Raw genomic sequence first — 19,785 nt, 5'->3', positions numbered from 1 at the left:
GTCCCCGATGGAGGGCACTCTACGCGGGAATCCTCCCACTATTTATCGGGGACTTGGCCTGGAGGGTGGTGCACGGAGCAGTCCCGTGCAACAAATTTTTAAGCCGGTTCACGGGCTCCCAGGCCACCTGCAATTTCTGCGGTCTGGAAGAGTCCGTGTTCCACGTTTATACTGAATGTGTGAGGTTGCAGCCCCTGTTCCACTATTTAAAGGGGCTGCTCCTGAAATTTTGGTTGCACTTCAGTCCCACACTCCTGATCTTTGGGCACCCTGTGCGGAGGGGAGTGGGTAGGTCCGAGGGCCTCCTCGTAGGACTGCTTCTGGGCACGGCCAAGGGTGCCATCAGCCGGTCCAGGCAGCGGGCGGTCGAGGGGGTCGTTCATCCTGACTGCCTGCCTCTCTTCCGCACCTACATCCGGGCCAGGGTGTCCTTAGAGATGGAGCACGTGGTGTCCACCGGTACGCTCGCGGCCTTCCGCGAGAGGTGGGCGCCGGAGGGACTGGAGTGCATCATCACCCCCGGCAACCAAATTTTAATTTGATTTTATTTCTTTTAAAGTTTAATTTGTTTTAATTGCTGGGTTTTAGTGTCCCCCTCCCCTTTTATAGGGGGCACTTGAAAAAATATGATTTAATGCCCAAAAAAAACCCACAAAACCCCCCCCCAAAAAAACACACAAAAAAGGGCCTCGAAAAATGTTTGGAGTGTCCCCCAGATTGGGGGGAACTTGACTTAACTGGTTAATTTTGTCTCCTATCAAAAGAGTTGCATTACTGATTTGCAATTAGATTGAACACAAATGTAATTGCTTTGAAGTACAAGCGGGGGAGGTGAGGTACTCGCACCTCTGTGCTGGAAACAGTGCAAATAAACCTGTAAATCACAGGAAATTGTAGGGTTGCAGATTAAAGCCTTTGCTTTCAAAGATGAGAGAAATCTCCTAAAGCAGGTTGAAGTGGGTTCAGTGTTGTTTAGTATCTATTTGTTATAACCAATTATTATATAAGCATCCTCTAGTTGTATAAATGACACATAATAATATGTGTATGTTCCAGTGCTGCCCAATCATCATAGGCAGTCCCTTGGAATCGAGGAACACTTGCTTCCACTCTTAATATGAGTTCTTCGGTGGCTGTACAGTCCAATACGAGAACCACAGTCTCTGTCACAGGTGGGACAGATAGTCGTTGAGGGAAGGGGTGGGTGGGACTGGTTTGCCACACACTCTTTCCGCTGCTTGTGCTTGATTTCTGCATGCTCTCGACGACGAGACTCGAGGAGTTCAGCACCCTCCACTTAGGGCGGTCTTTGGCCAGGGACTTCCAGGTGTCAGTGGGGATGTTGCATTGCTGCCCAATATTGACTGCTTAATGAGGTACTCCAGACAGGGAGCCGGGCTCATCGTGAGCTCTCCAATCAGCAAGCCCAGACATTGCTGCAATTTATAGAACATTGCAATTGCTTTTTTTTCTTGTCTATTAATGTAAATGGATGAAAAATTAGAGACTGCAGGCCAGTAATTTCCTGACCAGCACTTTTGCAAACAACACTCTACACTTGAGTGAAATGTGTGTGTATGTCTTGTATGTGCTCATTCGTATCGTATCTTTCAAAGACATCACACCTGAAAGTGTTGCAGTTCGGGGCATCACAGGTAATTCAGACGATTGACCGAGATAGTTGTTAACAGTTGATGTACCAAACAGATAGCCAATTGAAAAACCCATACAAATTAAACCATTCAGAATAAAATGTGGGTAGGGAATGTTTGTCCTGTGAAAGGAGGAAGAGGTCCATTTGAAATGCTTGTCTGGAGCTTGAATTATTGGAGTGAGTTTGGAGGCCCTTTATTTTCTGTTGATGGCTGATTCTTCCTGATTGGCTGTAGCCCACAGCAGTCACTGAAAGCCCCAACCTTCAATTTCAGCTCCATGACTGTAAAGCACTTTGGGATGTCCTGAAGTCATGTAAGCCACTAAATAAATGCTAGTCTTTTTCTTTTTAACATACTTTGGGACGTCCTGATGTTGTGAAGCGCATTATATAAATGCAAGTCTTTCCTTCTAGTCTGGCACCCTAAGGCAAAGGACTTCACAGGGGTTACTGTAAGGTGTAGGAATGTAGTAGTAATTGGGAATTCGATAGTCAGGGGAAAGACAGGCTATTCTGCTCGTTTCGATGTGAGACCTCGATGGTATGTTGCCTCCCTGGTAAGGCACATCATGGAGAGGGTGCAGAACATTCTGCATGGGGGAGGAGAAGAGCCAGAAGTCGTGGTCCATGTTGGAACCAACAACATAGGGAGGAAGAGAGTTGAGGTCCTGCAGTCAGAATTTAATGAGCTAGGGAGGAAGTTACTCTCAGTGCCACGTGCTGGTAAGAGTAGAAATAGAAGGATGTGGCTGGAGACATGGTGCGGGATTTTAGATTGATGGGACATTGGGACCAGTTCTGTGGCAGGAGGGTCCTGTTCAAGATGGACTGGTTGCACCTGAACAGAGTTGGGACCAATATCCTTGGTCGCAGATTAACCAGTGCTGTGAGGGAGGGTTTAAACTAATTTGGTGGGGTGTTGGGCACCAAGATGTAGTATTCAAAAGTGAAAACAAGGTGCAAGTGGAAGGGAGAGACAGTTAGAGTTAGAAATAATACAGAATTAGGTGGGATCTATGGGCTAGATTTTCCATTATTTTGACATGCATAACAACCAAAACGTCCATTTTAATGCTGAAATGACGTATAGCGCCCAGATATCGCCCATTTAGCTACAATATGGAAACTGACACCCATTTTTCAGACACTTATCGCCGAGCATTGCTTTCGCCATATACGTAATGCCAGGGAAAAAAAAAAGTGCCCGCCCATTTTTTGGGGCGGAATCTTCAGAATGGGCAAAACCAATGCCCATAATATCGCCCAGCGTTACTTTCGGCATGTAATTAACGTTGAGATGCAATAATATCGACCGCCCACTTTTTTTGTCGTAAAGATCACATTTGCCGAAACTAACGCCCAGTATATCGCCCAGTGTCACTTTCACCACCTCGCACATATCTCGCCCACAATATCGCTCGCCCAAAACACTGCTCTGAAAAAGTGGAACTGTCCTGAACTAAGCACAGTGCTGTGGGCGCCATTTTTCAAATCGCAGGTCGTTTTCATTGAAAAGGCTGCTTCAACTTCGGGGGAGTTTGGATTGATTCTGGAGTTCTTCTCAGGTGAAATGACCATCTGAACAGACATCTTTTCAGACTCTGGAAATTGGGTTTTACTGTAGGTGTCTTTTAGTGTTGAAATTATTGCCTCTGATCAATCGTATTATACTTTCATTGGAATGGGGCCAGCCATTTCTCAGCCTGCATTAATTAATACGCAGATGCTGCAGAGTGCAAATGGCACAACGTCTAATGCACACGTGCTCAATCTAAGACGTGCCAGAATGAGGAGGAGGTCCAGACCATACACACCCCGCACTTACAGGGAGAAGAGGTCTTACTTCACCGTGTCTGAGAACACCTGCCTTCGGAGACTGTGTTTCCACAAAATGGTGATCACTGAAATATGCCAGCTCATCAGGGCAGATCTGCAGCCTGCCATCACCTTCAGGACATAACTGTCCGTCGAGATCAAGGTCACCACGGCACTGTCATTGTCCAGTTCCTTTTGGGCCTTCGCGCTCGACATTTCCCCTCTGTCTCACCATGCCACACATCGCTGCATTAGACAGGTCACGGAGGCCCTGTACGCGCGTAGGATGGACTTGGTCAGCTTCCCCATGACCATGGAGGCTCAGATTGACAGGGCTGGAGCATTCTATCGCATTGCTAAGTTCCCCAAAGTGCAGGGAGCAATACTCACATCGCCATGCAGGCACTTTCTCAGGACCCAGAGCTTTTTCGCAACAGAAAAAAATTTCACTCCCTGAAGGTCAAACTAGTTGTCAACCACAACCAGATAATAATGACAGTGAATGTCAAATGTCCGGGCAGCTTCGATGAGGCTCACATCCTGCGTGAGAGCGCTATCTCTGACATGTTTAACAGTCAGCCACAACGACAATGCTGGATGCTTGGTGACAACTGATATGGCCTAGTCACTTGGCTGATGACCCCACTGCATTTCACCCACACCGAGGCCAAGAAGCGATACAACGAGAGCCACAGAGCCACACGCAATGTGGTCCAGAAAATAATTAGTGTGCTTAAGCAGCACTTTAGATGCCTGGAGCACTCAGGAGGGAAGTTACAATACAACCCTGAGCAAGTAGCTCAATTCATGGTCGTGTGCTCCATGCTGCACAACCTGGCTATCAGGAGAGGACAAGAATTGCCAGAAAGGACTGATGGTCCACCTCAGGAGAGAGAGGAAGAGGAGGACAAGGGTCTGCCCCCCTCTCCTTCTCCCCACCTCTACCCCTTCCCCTCCTCGCTCCACGCCGCCTGGCTGAAGAGCTCCTCAGGCGGGTGCCTCATTGCGGGGGGGATGAAGGCAGAGGCGGTGGTTGAATGGGTACGGGAGCGAGGTTGCCGAGGTGGGAACATTCTAGGATCCAGAAGCAAGATCTTGCTCCTGCCTCTCACCTGTCATTCGCTGTGGTGGTGCGGAACCCAGGGGTGGAGTGCCGCCTTCTGGAACCACTGGGAGGCCTGTGCCAGCAGTGCTCCTGGCTATCGTCTCCAGCGCCTCCACCATCCGCGGAACGTACTCAGTCATGGTGCCGGAGATGGTAGTCAGCTGTCGGGCTATGCCCCCCAATGCATTTAGGATCTTGTCACCAATTTCTACAGTTCTCCTGAACTACTTAACCATCTCTCCGCTCTCATCTGGCGCTCGTGGACCAGACTGCCACATCCATGAAACCTCCGTGGGGTCGGGGCTGTCCTGGGGACAAATGGGATGTCCTGTGGCGAGGTGCTTGGGCCCGGTACCTCCAGAGTTGAGGCGGGAATGGCCAGAGGAGCACTATAGATGGCCTTGGGGTGGAATGCTTTCTGGAGCGTGGCGATGCAGATTCCTCAAAGTCGGCGCTCTCATCCATAGAGAACGGACCCAGCGGATTGACGGGCGAGAATCGGAGCTCCTCAGCACCAGATGTAGGATCGTCCGCCGAGTCGAGCCCCGCGCCCCCACCTTCTGGCCTCTGTGGTCTTGTCTGGGGCCGCACTGCTGGCTGAGCTGCTAAACACAATTGAGGTTATTAGAGGAGAAGCGGGTACTAGGGTCACAAGGTGAGTCCAGCGCTACACACAGCATATACACGACAAAAGCACCACTGCTATCAAAATCATCACAGACATCACATTTCATGACCATCAGCACATTGTGCATTGCAATGATTTTCATTAGGCCAGCATTATTTATAGGACAATTTTAGAAACCATCTGTCATATATTTTTGTTCGGATATGAGTGAATGTGGCATCAATTGATTTTAAATCTCGCAATGTTGTATACTTTACTCACGTGGCATTACTTCAGCGTCTGCAGCTGCTTGTGTGGCCATCCGGGGGTGCCTCCCCGCGAGTGTGAGCACCTGCTCCTTGATGTCAGTGATGTCGCTGGTGATTGGTGGCCCCCCACCCGTTCGCCTCTGCACGGACCTAATCATCAATAGCTTCTTCTGTAAAAGGTAACAGGACGACATGGCATGAGATCATTGCATGATATCGTTGCTAGGTACTGTCACAGAAACTGATACAATACATAACCAACAGATGTAATTATGATTATCATGATAATTATCATTCTTTACCTACAGACATACACTGTGAACGCAGGCTTTGAGTGCAACATTCCCGGTAAAAGTGAAAGACCTCACATCTGATTATAGTCACTCAAGACTCTTACAAGTCAAATTATATAACTATATAAGTACATGTAAATAAATGTAATACTTACTCTTGCGGATCCAACAAGGTTGTTCCATCACTTGCGGCATTGATTGCCCTCATTGGTCGCTGACGAGACCTCCTCTGCTATCTCGGTAGGCCTTTGGGGTGGGCTTCCCACACCCTCCCTGTGTCAAATCACCCCAGCATAACTTGACCTCCTGCAGGAGGGAAGCATTTGCCTCGTCTGAGAACCTCCTGGCTCTTTTACGCCCTCCATTGTGCTCCTCTCCTAGCTCACTGCTCTCTCGAGTGTCAGTCTCCACAGCGTGCTGTGTCGTCTCCTCCTCTCCCTCCATCATAGGCACAAAATCTGGGCAAATATCTGCCTGGTAACAGCTAATTTTTTTCCCCAATTTGCTATAAAGCTCAAACCTCTCCCTCCTTTCTCCCAAAGCAACCACACCACACCCACACACGCCTTCACTCTTTCTCAGCTCCCTCTCTGTCTTCTCTTATGCGCATGTCGTGATGATCTTTACCCTCTTGAATCACAGGAATCGAGCGTTACCATGCCGTTTCTAAGGACGGCGACACTTTACGGCAGAAGATCAGAGAGATTTAACGCTAACGGCCATTTCAGATCACTCGCAGTAATGCCCAATTTCAAAAATAGTGACTGGGGCTTTGAGAATGGGCGACAAGCCAGTGATCTGAAAACCCATTTTTACCGTCCACGCCGGAAATAATGCCCATTTTTGGGCGATCTGCACAAAAGTGTAAAATCTAGCCCATAGAAAATACAACGATCTCTAATTTAGGTTTGGACTGCATATGTGTGTGAAAATGTATGAAATGTGGTTAAAAAAGGTTGGTGAGACCTGGTTCAAAAATGGGGAGGATTGGATTTTTAATATTCCTCAGTATAAGATATTCAGGAAAGATAAGGAAGGAAAAAAAGGAAGGCTAGCAGTTTTGTTTAAGAACAATATTACAGTAATAGAAAGAGAGAATGTCCTTGAGGGGTCAAAGACAGAATCTATTTGGTTGGAGTTCAGAAACAATAAAGGAGCTATTAAGCTACTTGGTGTATTTTATGGGCCACCAAATAGTGGGAAGGAGATAAAGGAGCAGATTTGCAAAGAGATTACTAAGAGATGCAAGAACTATAGAGTAGTGATAATGGGAGACTTTAACTATGGCAACATTGAATGGGCAATGATTGTGTTAAGGGCAGAGAATTAGTCAGAATGTTGTGGGTTCAAGTCCCATTCCAGGGACTTGAGCACAAAAATCTAGGCTGATATTCCAGTGCAGTACTGAGAGAGTGCTGCACTGTCGGATGAGACGTTAAACCGAGGCCCCATCTGCCCTCTCAAGTGGATGTAAAAGATGCCATGGCACTATTTCGAAGAAGAGCAGGGGAGTTATCCCTCGTGTCTTGGCCAATATTTATCCCTCAATCAACATAACAAAAACAGGTTATCTGATCATTATCACATTGCAGTTTGTGGGAGCTTGCTTGTGTGCAAATTGACTCCAAATGTACTTCATTGGTTGTAAAAGCGCTTTGGGACATCCGCTGGCCATCAAAGGTGCTATATAAATCCAAGCCTTTCTTTCTGCCCCAATATTGAATGGGCAATGATTGTGTTAAGGGCAGAGAAGATAGGAATGTCTGAAATCTGTTCAGGAGAATTTTCTTGATCAGTATGTTTCCTACCCAATGAGGAAGGAAGCATTGCTGGATCTAGTCCAAGGAAATGAATTGGGTCAACTGGAGAATGTCACCGTCGGAGAATGTCTTGGGAATTAACACAAACTTGCATTTATGTAGTGCCTTTCATGACCACCGGACGTCCCAAAGCACTTTACAGCCAATGAATTACATTTTGAAATGTAGTCACTGTTGCAATGTAGGAAATATGGCAGCCAATTTGTGAACAACAAGCTCCCACAAACAGCAATGTGATAATAACCAGAAAAGCAGTTTTTGTTATGTTGATTAAGGGATAAATATTGGCCAGGATAGCAGGGATAACTCTGCTGCTCTTCTTCAAAATAGTGCCATGGGATCTTTTATGTCCACCTGAAAGAGCAGAAGAGACTTTAGTTTAACATCTTATCCGAAAGTCGGCATCGCCGACAGTGCTGTACTGGAGTATCAGCCTAGATTTTTGTGTTCAAGTCTATGGAATGGGGCTTGAACCCACAACCTTCTGACACAGAGGTGAGGGTCACTGGCTGACACACAATAGTGATTATAGTATTGTAAGTTTTGGATTAGTTATGAAGAAAGACAAGTAGCAATCTAGAATAAAAATATTTAACTGAAGGAGGGCTTATTTCAACAAATTGAGGTGGGAAATGGCCCGAGTAAATTGGAGTTAAAGACTGACAGGCAGAAATGAAATGGAGCAGTGGGTTGGGTACGTCTAGATACATTCCCACAAGGGAGAACGGGAGGGCAACCAAAGCCAGAGTTCCCTGGATGACGAAGGAGTTAGAGAGTAGGATGAAGCAGAAAAAGGGGGCATAGGACAGATGTCAGCTTTGTAATATAAGGGAGGATCAGACTGAATATACAGAGCAATGTATACAGTGTAGTTCCCCCAAGATTCCGTACTAGGACCACTGCTGGTTTTGTTATACATTAACAACTTAGACTTGGGGGTACAGAGCACAATTTTGAAATTTTCAGATAACACACAACTTGGAAGTGTAGTAAACTGTGATGAAGATAGTAATAGGCTGCAAAAGGACATAGACAGGTGAGTGGAATGGACGGACACGTGGCAGATGAAAGTCAATGCAAAAAAATGTGAGGTGGTACATAGGAAGAATGACTCTCCCCTGCCCGCAGCCTCTCTCTCCCCCCCCTCGTTGCCTCTCTCCCCCACCCGCCGTGTCTCTCTCTCCCCAGCTCGCCGCCTCTCTCTCCCCCGATCGCCGCCTCTCTCTCCCCCGCTCGCCGCCCCTCTCTCCCCCACCCGCCGTGTCTCTCTCTCCCCCGATTGCCGCCTCTCTCTCCCCCGCTCGCCGCCCCTCTCTCCCCCACCCGCTGCCTCTCTCCCCCGCTCGCCGTGTCTCTCTCCCCCCTGCTCGCCGCCTCTCACCCCAGCTCGCCGCCTCTCTCTCCCCCGCTCGCCGGCCCTCTCTCCCCCACCCGCTGCCTCTCTCCCCCGCTCGCCGTGTCTCTCCCCCGCTCGCTGCCTCTCTCTCCCCCGCTCGCCGTGTCTCTCTCTCCCCCGCTCGCTGCCTCTCTCTCCCCCGCCCTCCGCCTCTCTCTCCCCCCTCACCGCCTCTTTCCCCCCGCCCGACGCCTCTCCGCCGCTCGCCAACTCTCTCTCCCCCGCCCTCCGCCTCTCTCTCCCCCGCTCGCCGCCTCTCTCTCCCCCCTTGCCGCCTCTCTCTCCCCCTCACCGCCTCTCTCTCCCCCGCCCTCCGCCTCTCTCTCCCCTGCCCACCGCCTCTCCCCCGCTCACCAACTCTCTCTCCCCCGCCCTCCGCCTCTCTCTCCCCCCTCACGCCTCTCTCTCCCCCGCCCGCTGCCTCTCTCTCCCCCCTCACGCCTCTCTCTCCCCCGCCCGCTGCCTCTCTCTCCCCCCTCACGCCTCTCTCTCCCCCGCCCGCTGCCTCTCCCCTGCTCACCAACTCTCTCTCCCCCGCTCGCCGCCTCTCTCTCCCCCGCCCTCCGCCTCTCTCTCCCCCGCCCGCCGCCTCTCTCTCCCCCGCCCTCCGCCTCTCTCTCCCCCGCTCGCCGCCTCTCTCTCCCCCGCCCTCCGCCTCTCTCTCCCCCGCCCGCCGCCTCTCTCTCCCCCCTCACCGCCTCTCTCTCCCCCGCTCGCCGCCTCTCCCCCGCTCACCAACTCTCTCTCCCCCGCTTGCCGCCTCTCTCTCCCCCACTCGCCGCCTCTCTCTCCCCCACCCTCCGCCTCTCTCTTCCCCGCCCTCCGCCTCTCTCTCCCCCGCCCTCCGCCTCTCTCTCCCCCGCTCGCCGCCTCTCTCTCCCCAGCCCTCCGCCTCTCTCTCCCCCGCTCACCACCTCTCTCTCCCCCGCTCGCCGCCTCTCTCTCCCCCACTCGCCGCCTCTCTCTCCCCCGCTCGCCGCCTCTCTCTCCCCCGCTCGCCGCCTCTCTCTTCCCCGCCCTCCGCCTCTCTCTCCCCGCTCGCCGCCTCTCTCTCCCCCACTCGCCGCCTCTCTCTCCCCACTCGCCGCCTCTCTCTCCCCCACTCGCCGCCTCTCTCTCCCCCACTCGCCGCCTCTCTCTCCCCCACCCTCCGCCTCTCTCTCCCCACTCGCCGCCTCTCTCTCCCCCGCTCGCTGCCTCTCTCTCCCCCGCTCACCACCTCTCTCTCCCCCACTCGCCGCCTCTCTCTCTCCCCCACTCGCCGCCTCTCTCTCCCCCACCCTCCGCCTCTCTCTCCCCCGCTCGTCGCCTCTCTCTCCCCCGCTCACCACCTCTCTCTCCCCCACTCGCCGCCTCTCTCTCCCCCGCTCGCCGCCTCTCTCTCCCCCGCTCACCACCTCTCTCTCCCCCACTCGCCGCCTCTCTCTCCCCCACTCGCCGCCTCTCTCTCCCCCACCCTCCGCCTCTCTCTCCCCCGCTCGCCGCCTCTCTCTCCCCCGCTCACCACCTCTCTCTCCCCCACTCGCCGCCTCTCTCTCCCCCACTCGCCGCCTCTCTCTCCCCCACTCGCCGCCTCTCTCTCCCCCACTCGCCGCCTCTCTCTCCCCCACCCTCCGCCTCTCTCTCCCCCGCTCGTCGCCTCTCTCTCCCCCACCCTCCGCCTCTCTCTCCCCCACCCTCCGCCTCTCTCTCCCCCACTCGCGGCCTCTCTCTCCCCCACCCTCCACCTCTCTCTCCCCCGCTCGCTGCCTCTCTCTCCCCCACCCTCCGCCTCTCTCTCCCCCGCTCGCCGCCTCTCTCTCCCCCGCTCGCTGCCTCTCTCTCCCCCACCCTCCGCCTCTCTCTCCCCACTCGCCGCCTCTCTCTCCCCCGCTCGCCGCCTCTCTCTCCCCACTCGCCGCCTCTCTCTCCCCCGCTCGCCGCCTCTCTCTCCCCACTCGCCGCCTCTCTCTCCCCACTCACCACCTCTCTCTCCCCCACTCGCTGCCTCTCTCTCCCCCACTCGCCGCCTCTCTCTCCCCCGCCCTCCGCCTCTCTCTCCCCCACTCGCCGTCTCTCTCTCCCCCGCTCGCTGCCTCTCTCTCCCCCGCCCTCCGCCTCTCTCTCCCCCACTCGCCGTCTCTCTCTCCCCCGCTCGCCACCTCTCTCTCCCCCGCCCTCCGCCTCTCTCTTCCCCGCTCGCCGCCTCTCTTTCCCCCGCCCGCCGCCTCTCCCCCGCTCACCACCTCTCTCTCCCCCGCTCACCACCTCTCTCTCCCCCGCTCGCCGCCTCTCTCTCCCCCGCTCACCACCTCTCTCTCCCCCGCTCGCCGCCTCTCTCTCCCCTGCCAGCCGCTTCTCTCTCCGCCGCCTGCAGGCTTGGATGAACAACGAGATCAGTTGCGGGGCCCCACTTCCGTTTGGGGCACCATTTCCGGGTCTGGTTTCGGACGGGAGGCATTAAGGGCGGAGTCCAGAGGACTCAGGTGCAGAAGGGCAGAAAAAGCACAGTACAAATAGTCAGTCTGAAATTTTAAAAGGTTTGCAAGAAGACAGAGAACCTGGGTGTGCTTGTGCATAAATCTTTTATATTGGCAGGACAGGTTAACAAAGCAATTAATAAAGCGTATGGGATCCTGGGCTTTATAAATAGAGGCATAGAGTACAAAAGCCAGAAAGGATGTGACGGCTTTGGAGAGGGTACAAAAGAGATTTATTAGAATGGTTCCAGGGATGAGGGATTACAGGTACATGGATAGACTGGAGAAGCTTGGGTTGTTTCCTTAGAGCAGAAAATGCTAAGAGGAGATTTGATAGAGGTGTTCAGATAGAGTAAATAAAGAGAAACAATTTCCAATGGCTGAAGGGTCGATAACCAGAGGGCACAGATTTAAGGTGGATTGGCAAAAGAACCAGAGACGACATGAGGAAAAATGTTTTTACGCAACAAGAGAATGCACTACCTGATAGGGTGGTGGATACAGATTCAATCATAGCCTTCAAAAGCTGTTGATTCTATTCATGTGAGCCTACTATGAGATGTCCTCTGAGAATATAAACTTGGTAGTGAGGATAGTCAGTTTAGTTGATAGGTTTGATCCAAAAATCCCTGAATAGGGAAGGAGCCAAACGTATCACCCTCACACTTCCTGTGAATAAAGTGAGGAAAGAATGGAAAGCAGTGAGTCATGGGCAGATAGGAAACTGTCTTGGAAGCTAAGATGCAGGAGGATAGTTGTTGCAATTCGAAGTGTGGTTTAATATTTTGCTCATTTTACGAAGAGAGAAATTAAAGAAGAAAGTCTTAGATTTCTTTAGCTATATAAATGTACATTTTTTTTCTTTTTAGCTTCTTTCTCCACCACCGAACGTCCCAAAGCGCTTTACAGCCAATGAAATATTATTGAAGTGTAGTCACTGTTGTAATGTAGGAAATGCAGCAGCCAATCTGCACACAGCAAGCTCCCACAAACAGCAATGTGATAATGACCAGATCATCTGTTTTGCTGATGTTGATTGAAGGATAAATATTGGCCAGGACACTAAGAATAACTCCCCTGCTCTTCTTCGAAATAGAGCCATGGGATCTTTTATGTCCACCTGAAAGAGGAGACACCTCATCTGAAAGTTGGCACCTCTGACAGTGCAGCACCGAGGCATATGAAAGCATGGGCCTTAGGCTAAACATTAGAAAGACAAAGATCCTACACCAGCCTGTCCTCGCTGCACAGCACTGCCCCCCAAACATCAAGATCCATGGCGTGGCCCTGGACAACGTGAACCACTTCCCCTATCTCGGGAGCCTCCTATCAACAAGAGCAGGCATTGATGATGAGAACCAACATCGCCTCCAGTGCGCTAGTGCAGCCTTCGGCAGCCTGAGGAAAAGAGTGTTTGAAGATCAGTCCCTCAAAACTATCACCAAGCTCATGGTCTACAGGGCCGTAGTAATACCCGCCCTCCTGTATGGCTCAGAGACGTGGACCATGTACAGTAGACACCTCAAGTCGCTGGAGAAATACCACCAGTGATGTCTCCGCAAGATCCTGCAAATCCCCTGGGAGGACAGACGCACAAACATTAGCGTCCTCGTCCAGGCCAACATCCACAGCATTGAAGCACTGACCATACTTGTTCAGCTCCGCTGGGCAGGCCACATCGTTCGCATGCCAGACACGAGACTCCCAAAGCAAGCGCTCTACTCGGAACTCATCCACGGCAAACGAGCCAAAGGCGGGCAGAGGAAACGTTACGAGGACACCCTCAAAGCCTCCCTGATAAAGTGCGACATCCCCACTGACACCTGGGAGTCCCTGGCCATAGATCGCCCTAAGTGGAAGAAGTGCATTCGGGAGGGCGCTGAGCTTCTCGAGTATCGTCGCCGAGAGCATGCAGAAATCAAGCGCAGGCAGCGGAAGGAGCGTGCAGCAAACCAGGCTTCCTGCCCACCCTTCCCCTCAACGACTATCTGTCCCACCTGTGACAGAAACTGTGGTTCTCGTATTGGACTGTTCAGCCACCTAAGAACTCATGCTAAGAGTGGAAGCAAGTCTTCCTCGATCCCGAGGGACTGCCTATGATGATGACTCCCTCAGCACTGCACTGGAGTGTCAGCCTAGATATTTGTGAATTATGTGAAGAGAGTGAGGTTTTTTTTAAAGAGCTGTTTTCTGTACATTCATTTTCTCTCTAAAATAAAGCCGCTTAACAATTCCTAGCAAACTTTGTCTCACTGAAGTATTTCACAGTTCCCCCACTAAAAGATTGGAGTTGCACCCTTGAGAAAGACACGATATCCATTTCAATATCACAAGATATTAACCTCCCAGGTTATACTATTGTGTAAGTAAATATTGGACAGTACAGCTATATTTCTGAATGTAAGATCCTCAGAACACTTACAGAATAGCCAGCACAGTTGCATCTGAGAGAATTTATAGGGCAGACCCAACATTTGTAACAGTCTGTAAACACTCAATGAATGTGGATGCACAGAGGGACCTCGAGGTTTAAGTACGTAATTTTCCTGAAAGTGCGAGTGTAGGTAGGAAAAGACATAAAAAGACCTTTTGTGTTTTATAAATGGGGCACAGTGTACCAGAGTAAACAAGTCATGATAATTATATACAAAACACTGCTTAGGTCACATTTAGAGCATTGCATCCAATTTTTGGCACTTCATTATAGAAAAGGGCATTAAAAAGTGTACTGTATACTCAGTAGGATGATGCCAGGAATGGAAAACTATAGTATGGGAGAGACCTGAGCTACTGGAAGATCTCCACTGGAGCAGAGAAAGCTAAGAATGTTTTTATTAATTTGAATGGTTTTGATAGAGGAATAGGGAAAGACTATATCCTCTGGTTGGGGAGTCAGTGAAGGGTCTTTAATTTAAATTTGCCGCTGAGAGTGAGGATGGAGGTTAGGAGGAATTGTTTTATACAGCAAGTTGTTGGAGCATGGATTGCTTTACCACAGGGAGTGGTTGAGAGAACATTGCATCTTTTAAGCAAAAATTAGATGAGGCATTACACAGTTAAAATGGGATGAGCAGTATTTATTACCCTGTTCTGGTTCGATTCCCGCTGGCCACCATTTACTGCGCACTTTTGTTAGGTAGCCAGAGAAAGAAAGAAAGACTTACATTTAAACAGCACTTTTCACGATCACTGGACGTCCCAAAGCGCTTTACAGCTAATGAAGTACTTTTTGAAGTGTAGTCACTGTTGTAATGTAGGAAAGTTGAGCACCTCATGAATGTATGGAAATTGGGTTCCTCTGATGTCATTCGGACCCTAATGGCATTTTAATTGCCTACTGAGTGCCGTGTCCATGGCATCGCGCTGTGCCTTCATTCCTGGTGAGGAAGAGGACAAGGCCCTTGAAGGTAAGTCAAAGACTCTTCTTACTGGGGTCACGATGAGCAGGAGTGCTCCTCTGGGCCCCACAGGAAAGTTGGGGCCTCTTGTGCTGGGCTCCCCCACTATCCCCACCCGTGAAACGGCTCCAATTCTCCTGCCCCCTGCCACTTACCTTGATGCCAGCGGCCAATCTCTAGGTTACAGCCCTTTAAGTGCACATCCAAGTATCTTTTAAACGTAGTGACGGTTTCTGCTTCTGCCACCCTTTCCGACAGTGAGTTCCAGACCCCCACCAGCCTCTGGGTGAACAGATTTCCCTCATAACCCCTTTAATTATTTTAAATCTATGCACCCTGGTTGTTAACCCATCTGCAGGTCCTTCCTATCCACTCTATCCAGGCCCCTCATAATTTTATGCACCTCAATCTGGTCTCCCCTTAGCCTCCTCTGTTCCAAAGAAAACATACGCAGCATTTCCAATCTATCCTCATAGTCAAAATTCTCCAGTCCAGGCAACATTCTTGTCAATCTGCCATGTTGACCTGACCGAAGCCATCTCACTACCTCTTTCCACCTGTCCCAGGTGGGCAGCTGGCCGACTGGATATAAATGCGGCTCATCCATTAAAATCGGCCAAGGCTTCCAAATGACACTCCCGGGCGGGAGGGACATTGTCTCCCACGCACCCACCCCTGTCCACTGCCCTGCCCCCCACTACCCTCCCCCGGCTTCCCACCCAGGAATGAAAATTCATCATACAGAAATGCCAAAGGAACGTGCACGTAATGAAAGGACTGGGCTTTATCTTTGCTTTTTCTAATTCTTTCCTTTTCTTCCAGTTTGTGTTGCAGTTTGGAAGAATCACCACATGCGGACAGTCACAAACTATTTCATAGTTAATTTGTCATTTGCCGATATCCTTGTTACAATTATTTGTCTTCCTGCCAGTCTACTAGTTGACATAACCGAGACATGGTTTTTTGGGCAAGTTTTCTGCAAAATAATTCCATACCTACAGGTAAGTGCTTAATCATTTCTGAGATGTCAGTGGCGATAAATATAAGTTCCAAGCAAGTGTTCATAGCTGGCTTAAACAAAAGCCAATGCACAATGCAAGCTTAAAAATTAGAGAGCAAAAGTAAATTGTAAACATTGGAAATCCACAATGGAAGCAGAAATGACTGGAAATACATGTTGATTGGTGACAGTTGAAACATCATCATTCTGTTTCATTAAAAAGTCAATGTAACCTGAAAAGACATTTAAGTCGAGGATGGTTCAGTGGTCTGAGCACTTGACTCCCAAACAAGGGGAGGGAGTGGTGTCGGGAAGATTTCCTCTGTCCACCAAGTGTAACCAATCACTAATCCATTTATGAAGAGCGCCTTTCTAATTTGACTTCACACAGTACACAGAGTAAACTGTTCACTGTCTTACTGCGGAGAGGCACTGTTGATCATCCTCCCTGATTCACACTCAATCTCCCTTGGATCACTCAGGTGGTAATGTGCTGCACTGGTCTAGTGTGGATGTGGGACATACAGACCAGGAAGGTCCCATGTTCAATTCTGAGCTGAGTTACCTAACCTCAGCTGTTGCAGCAGTAGATGTGCAACATATTGGCCTCAGTATCTCTGCATGAGGAGGAGGGGGAAGAATCAGCCAGGATTCCTGTTCCTGATTGTTACCTGGTGACCCTATTAAAATTTAGGTGGACATGTGCAGATATCAATTGAAGATATAATTGTCCCTCCCCCCCCCCCCCCTCCCCACCCCCGCTCCCTCCCCATATTGTCAAATAGCCTATTAATATGTTACTGTCTAGGCTCACCAATGAAAGTTAGCCACTTGGGATGAGCTGAGTAGAGCTGTTCTGATGGAACAGTACCCCTAAGCCACAAGCCAGTGCCTTCAGAAGGAACAGAGAAAACTTAAAAAATATATATCTACAGTACTCCTGTCCTATATAGCTCTGTCTCAGAGTGATGTAAAACCCTCTTATGAAGAATCAGGGGTCGTTCATTTAAAACGGAAATGAGGAGGAATTTCTTCTCTCAGAGGGTCGTGAATCTTTGCAATTCTCTACCCCAAAGAGCTGTGGAGGCTGGGTCATCGAATATATTTAAGGTGGAGATAGACAGATTTTTGAGTGATAAGGGATTCATGGGTTATGGGGAGTGGAGGGGGAAGTGGAGCTGAGTTCAAGATCAGATTAGCCATGATCTTATTGAATGACGGAGCAGGCTTAAGGGGCCAATTGCCTATTCCTGCTCCTATTTCTTATATTCTTATGTAATCTAGAATTCAGAATGAACTATACTTTGTTCCAACGTTTTTGGAGCATCCATTGTACAATGGGGAAAAGCTGTGGCCTCCCGACAGTATCAATTCCTCGAGCTTTATCTACATTCCCAACAATGTTGTTGCTGAGACACCAAACTTTATTCCCGTTTTCTCCTGCTTCATCCTGTTACACCAGCTAGTTTGGGAAATCGTGCAGAAAACAATAGATTTTTTCAAAAAAATCTTCAAGACTATAAAGATTCTTTTCACTTTATCCCTTTGTAAAGTTTTCCAGCAAGTTCTAAGCGTTCCAGCAAGTTCTAAGCGTTATCTGTTGTACAATGATTGTGCAATACAATTGGCACTAATTTGTATGATATCCGATTTTGCTGTTGCTACCCAAGGAAGGAAGCTGACAAATAATGAAATCAAAAGCAAAATACTATGGATGCTGGAACTCTGAAATAAAAACAGAAAATGCTGGAAAACACTCTGCGTGAAGGGAGAAACAGGGTTAACCTTTCAAATCGATGACCTTTCATCAGATGATTAAATCTTTCACTGCCTAAATATTCTTATTAGCTGGTGTTTTAGTTCATCCGACCTTCAGACTTTATTCTCAGTCTCCCAGTCAAATGCAACCTTCTCTCACCTTCCATGTAAAGTTCTTGCACTCCTTAAATTCTGCCCTCTTGAGCATCTCTGATCATAATCGCTCAACTATCGGTGGCCGTGCCTTCAGCTGCTTGGGCCCTAAGCTCTGGAACTCCCTCCTTAAACCTCTCCACCTCTCTACCTCTCTTTCCTCCTTTAAGACTCTCCTTAAAACCTACCTCTGTAACCAAGCTTTTGATCATCTGCCGTAATTTCTTCTTCTGTGGCTCGATGTCAAATGTATGTGTTTAGTCTTATAACACTGCTGTGAAACGCCTTAGAACGTTTCACTATGTTAAAGGCGCTATATAAATAAAAGTTGTTGTTGTTGTCCAAGTACACCCAAGATGCACTCCAAATCATCTGACAGCTCTCAGTCAACAGGAAGGGGGCAGATCCAAACAATTTATGAAGGAAATGGGTAATATCAGGGTCAATGTTGTGAGACATGGATCCCAGTGTGGAGAATCTGACATGGGGTCAGCACACCCAATTTGTCACACATCTGATTTTCAAGTGATTTAATTGTAACTCTTCAAAGCACATACTTGTCACGTGAGGCTCCAAAATCTGAACAGTGACTCATAAATCCCTATTGATTTTCTCTTAGAGTTTCTCACTTTCCACAAGTTTTAATCATAGAATGGTTACAGCACAGAAGGAGGCCATTCAGCCCGTCGAGCCCGGGCCGGCTCTCTGCAAGAGCCCTTCAGCTTGTCCCACTCCCCCACCATTTCCCTGAAGCCCTGCAATTTTTTTTTTCCTTCAGGTACTTATCCAATTGCCTTTTGAAAGCCACACTTGAATCTAGGCAGTGCTTTCCAGGCAGTGCTTTCCAGATCCTAACCACTCACTGCGTAGTAAAGTTTATTCTCATGTTGCCTTTGGACCTTCTGCCAAACACCTTGAACCTGTGTCCTCTGCTTTTCGACCCTTCTGCCAATGGGAACAGTTTCTCTCTATCTACTCTGTCCAGAGCACCTCTGTCAAATCTCCTCTCAAACGTCTCAGCACTAAGGAGAACAACCCCAGCTTCTCTGAAGTCCCACATTCTTGGAATAATTCTTGTAAATCTTTTAATATTAAGTATGAAACGATTCACACTTCAACCCTATTATTTGTAATCAAAAGATAACTTTGAATGCTTCAACTGACCTTTCTATCAAGTTAACGTATTTATAATGATCCATAAACACTTTGCTTTCTCCTGTACGTACTATAATCACAAATATTCATCTCTGTTGGTGGGAGGGGGAAAGAAATATTTAAATAGATTTGAGGAGGAAATCTGAAATAATGTCTGATCTCACTTCATACTCTCTTAAACTGCAAGTAAATATTCAGTGGCCCAGAAATTGCAGCAGCAATAATGATATGTTCACGGCACTCCTCACACCAACCGAATACCCACTTTCTACCTCACACCCAACCCACACACAACCCACTCACACCCACATCACACCCTCCTCACACCCACCTCACACCCACCTCACACCCACCTCACACCCACCTCACACCCACCTCACACCCAACCCACACACAACCCACACACACCCACATCACACTCTCCTCACACCCACCTCACACCCACCTCACACCCACCTCACACCCACTCACACCCACCTCACAACCACCTCACACCCAACCCACACACACCCACCTCACACCCACCTCACACCCACCTCACACCCACCTCACACCCAACCCACACACAACCCACACACACCCACATCACACCCTCCTCACACCCACCTCACACCCACCTCACACCCAACCCACACACAACCCACACACACCCACATCACACCCTCCTCACACCCACCTCACACCCACCTCACACCCACCTCACACCCACTCACACCCTCCTCACACCCACTCACACCCTCCTCTCACCCACCTCACACCCACCTCACACCCACCTCACACCCACTCACACCCACCTCACACCACCTCACACCCACCTCACACCACCTCACACCCACCTCACACCCAACCCACACACACCCACCTCACACCACCTCACACCCACCTCACACCCACCTCACACCC

At 49.6% G+C, this 19,785-nt stretch overlaps 1 protein-coding gene across 1 annotated transcript in view; it reads left to right on the top strand.

Moving 5' to 3' along the window:
* The window catches only part of hcrtr2 (hypocretin (orexin) receptor 2), a 91,759-nt gene that overhangs the window by 13,497 nt on the left and 58,477 nt on the right, over window positions 1-19,785 (top strand). The window contains exon 2 of the mRNA XM_070884341.1: window positions 15,639-15,817. Within this exon, the coding sequence (XP_070740442.1) occupies window positions 15,639-15,817 (179 nt within the window). The remainder of the gene's footprint in view (window positions 1-15,638; window positions 15,818-19,785) is intronic.

This window comes from Pristiophorus japonicus, chromosome 7 (genome assembly GCF_044704955.1).
Source record: "Pristiophorus japonicus isolate sPriJap1 chromosome 7, sPriJap1.hap1, whole genome shotgun sequence".
In the NCBI taxonomy this organism is placed as follows: domain Eukaryota; kingdom Metazoa; phylum Chordata; class Chondrichthyes; family Pristiophoridae; genus Pristiophorus; species Pristiophorus japonicus.
The sequence above is the reverse complement of the archived record's forward strand: the minus strand, read 5'-3'. Positions and strand labels throughout refer to the sequence as shown.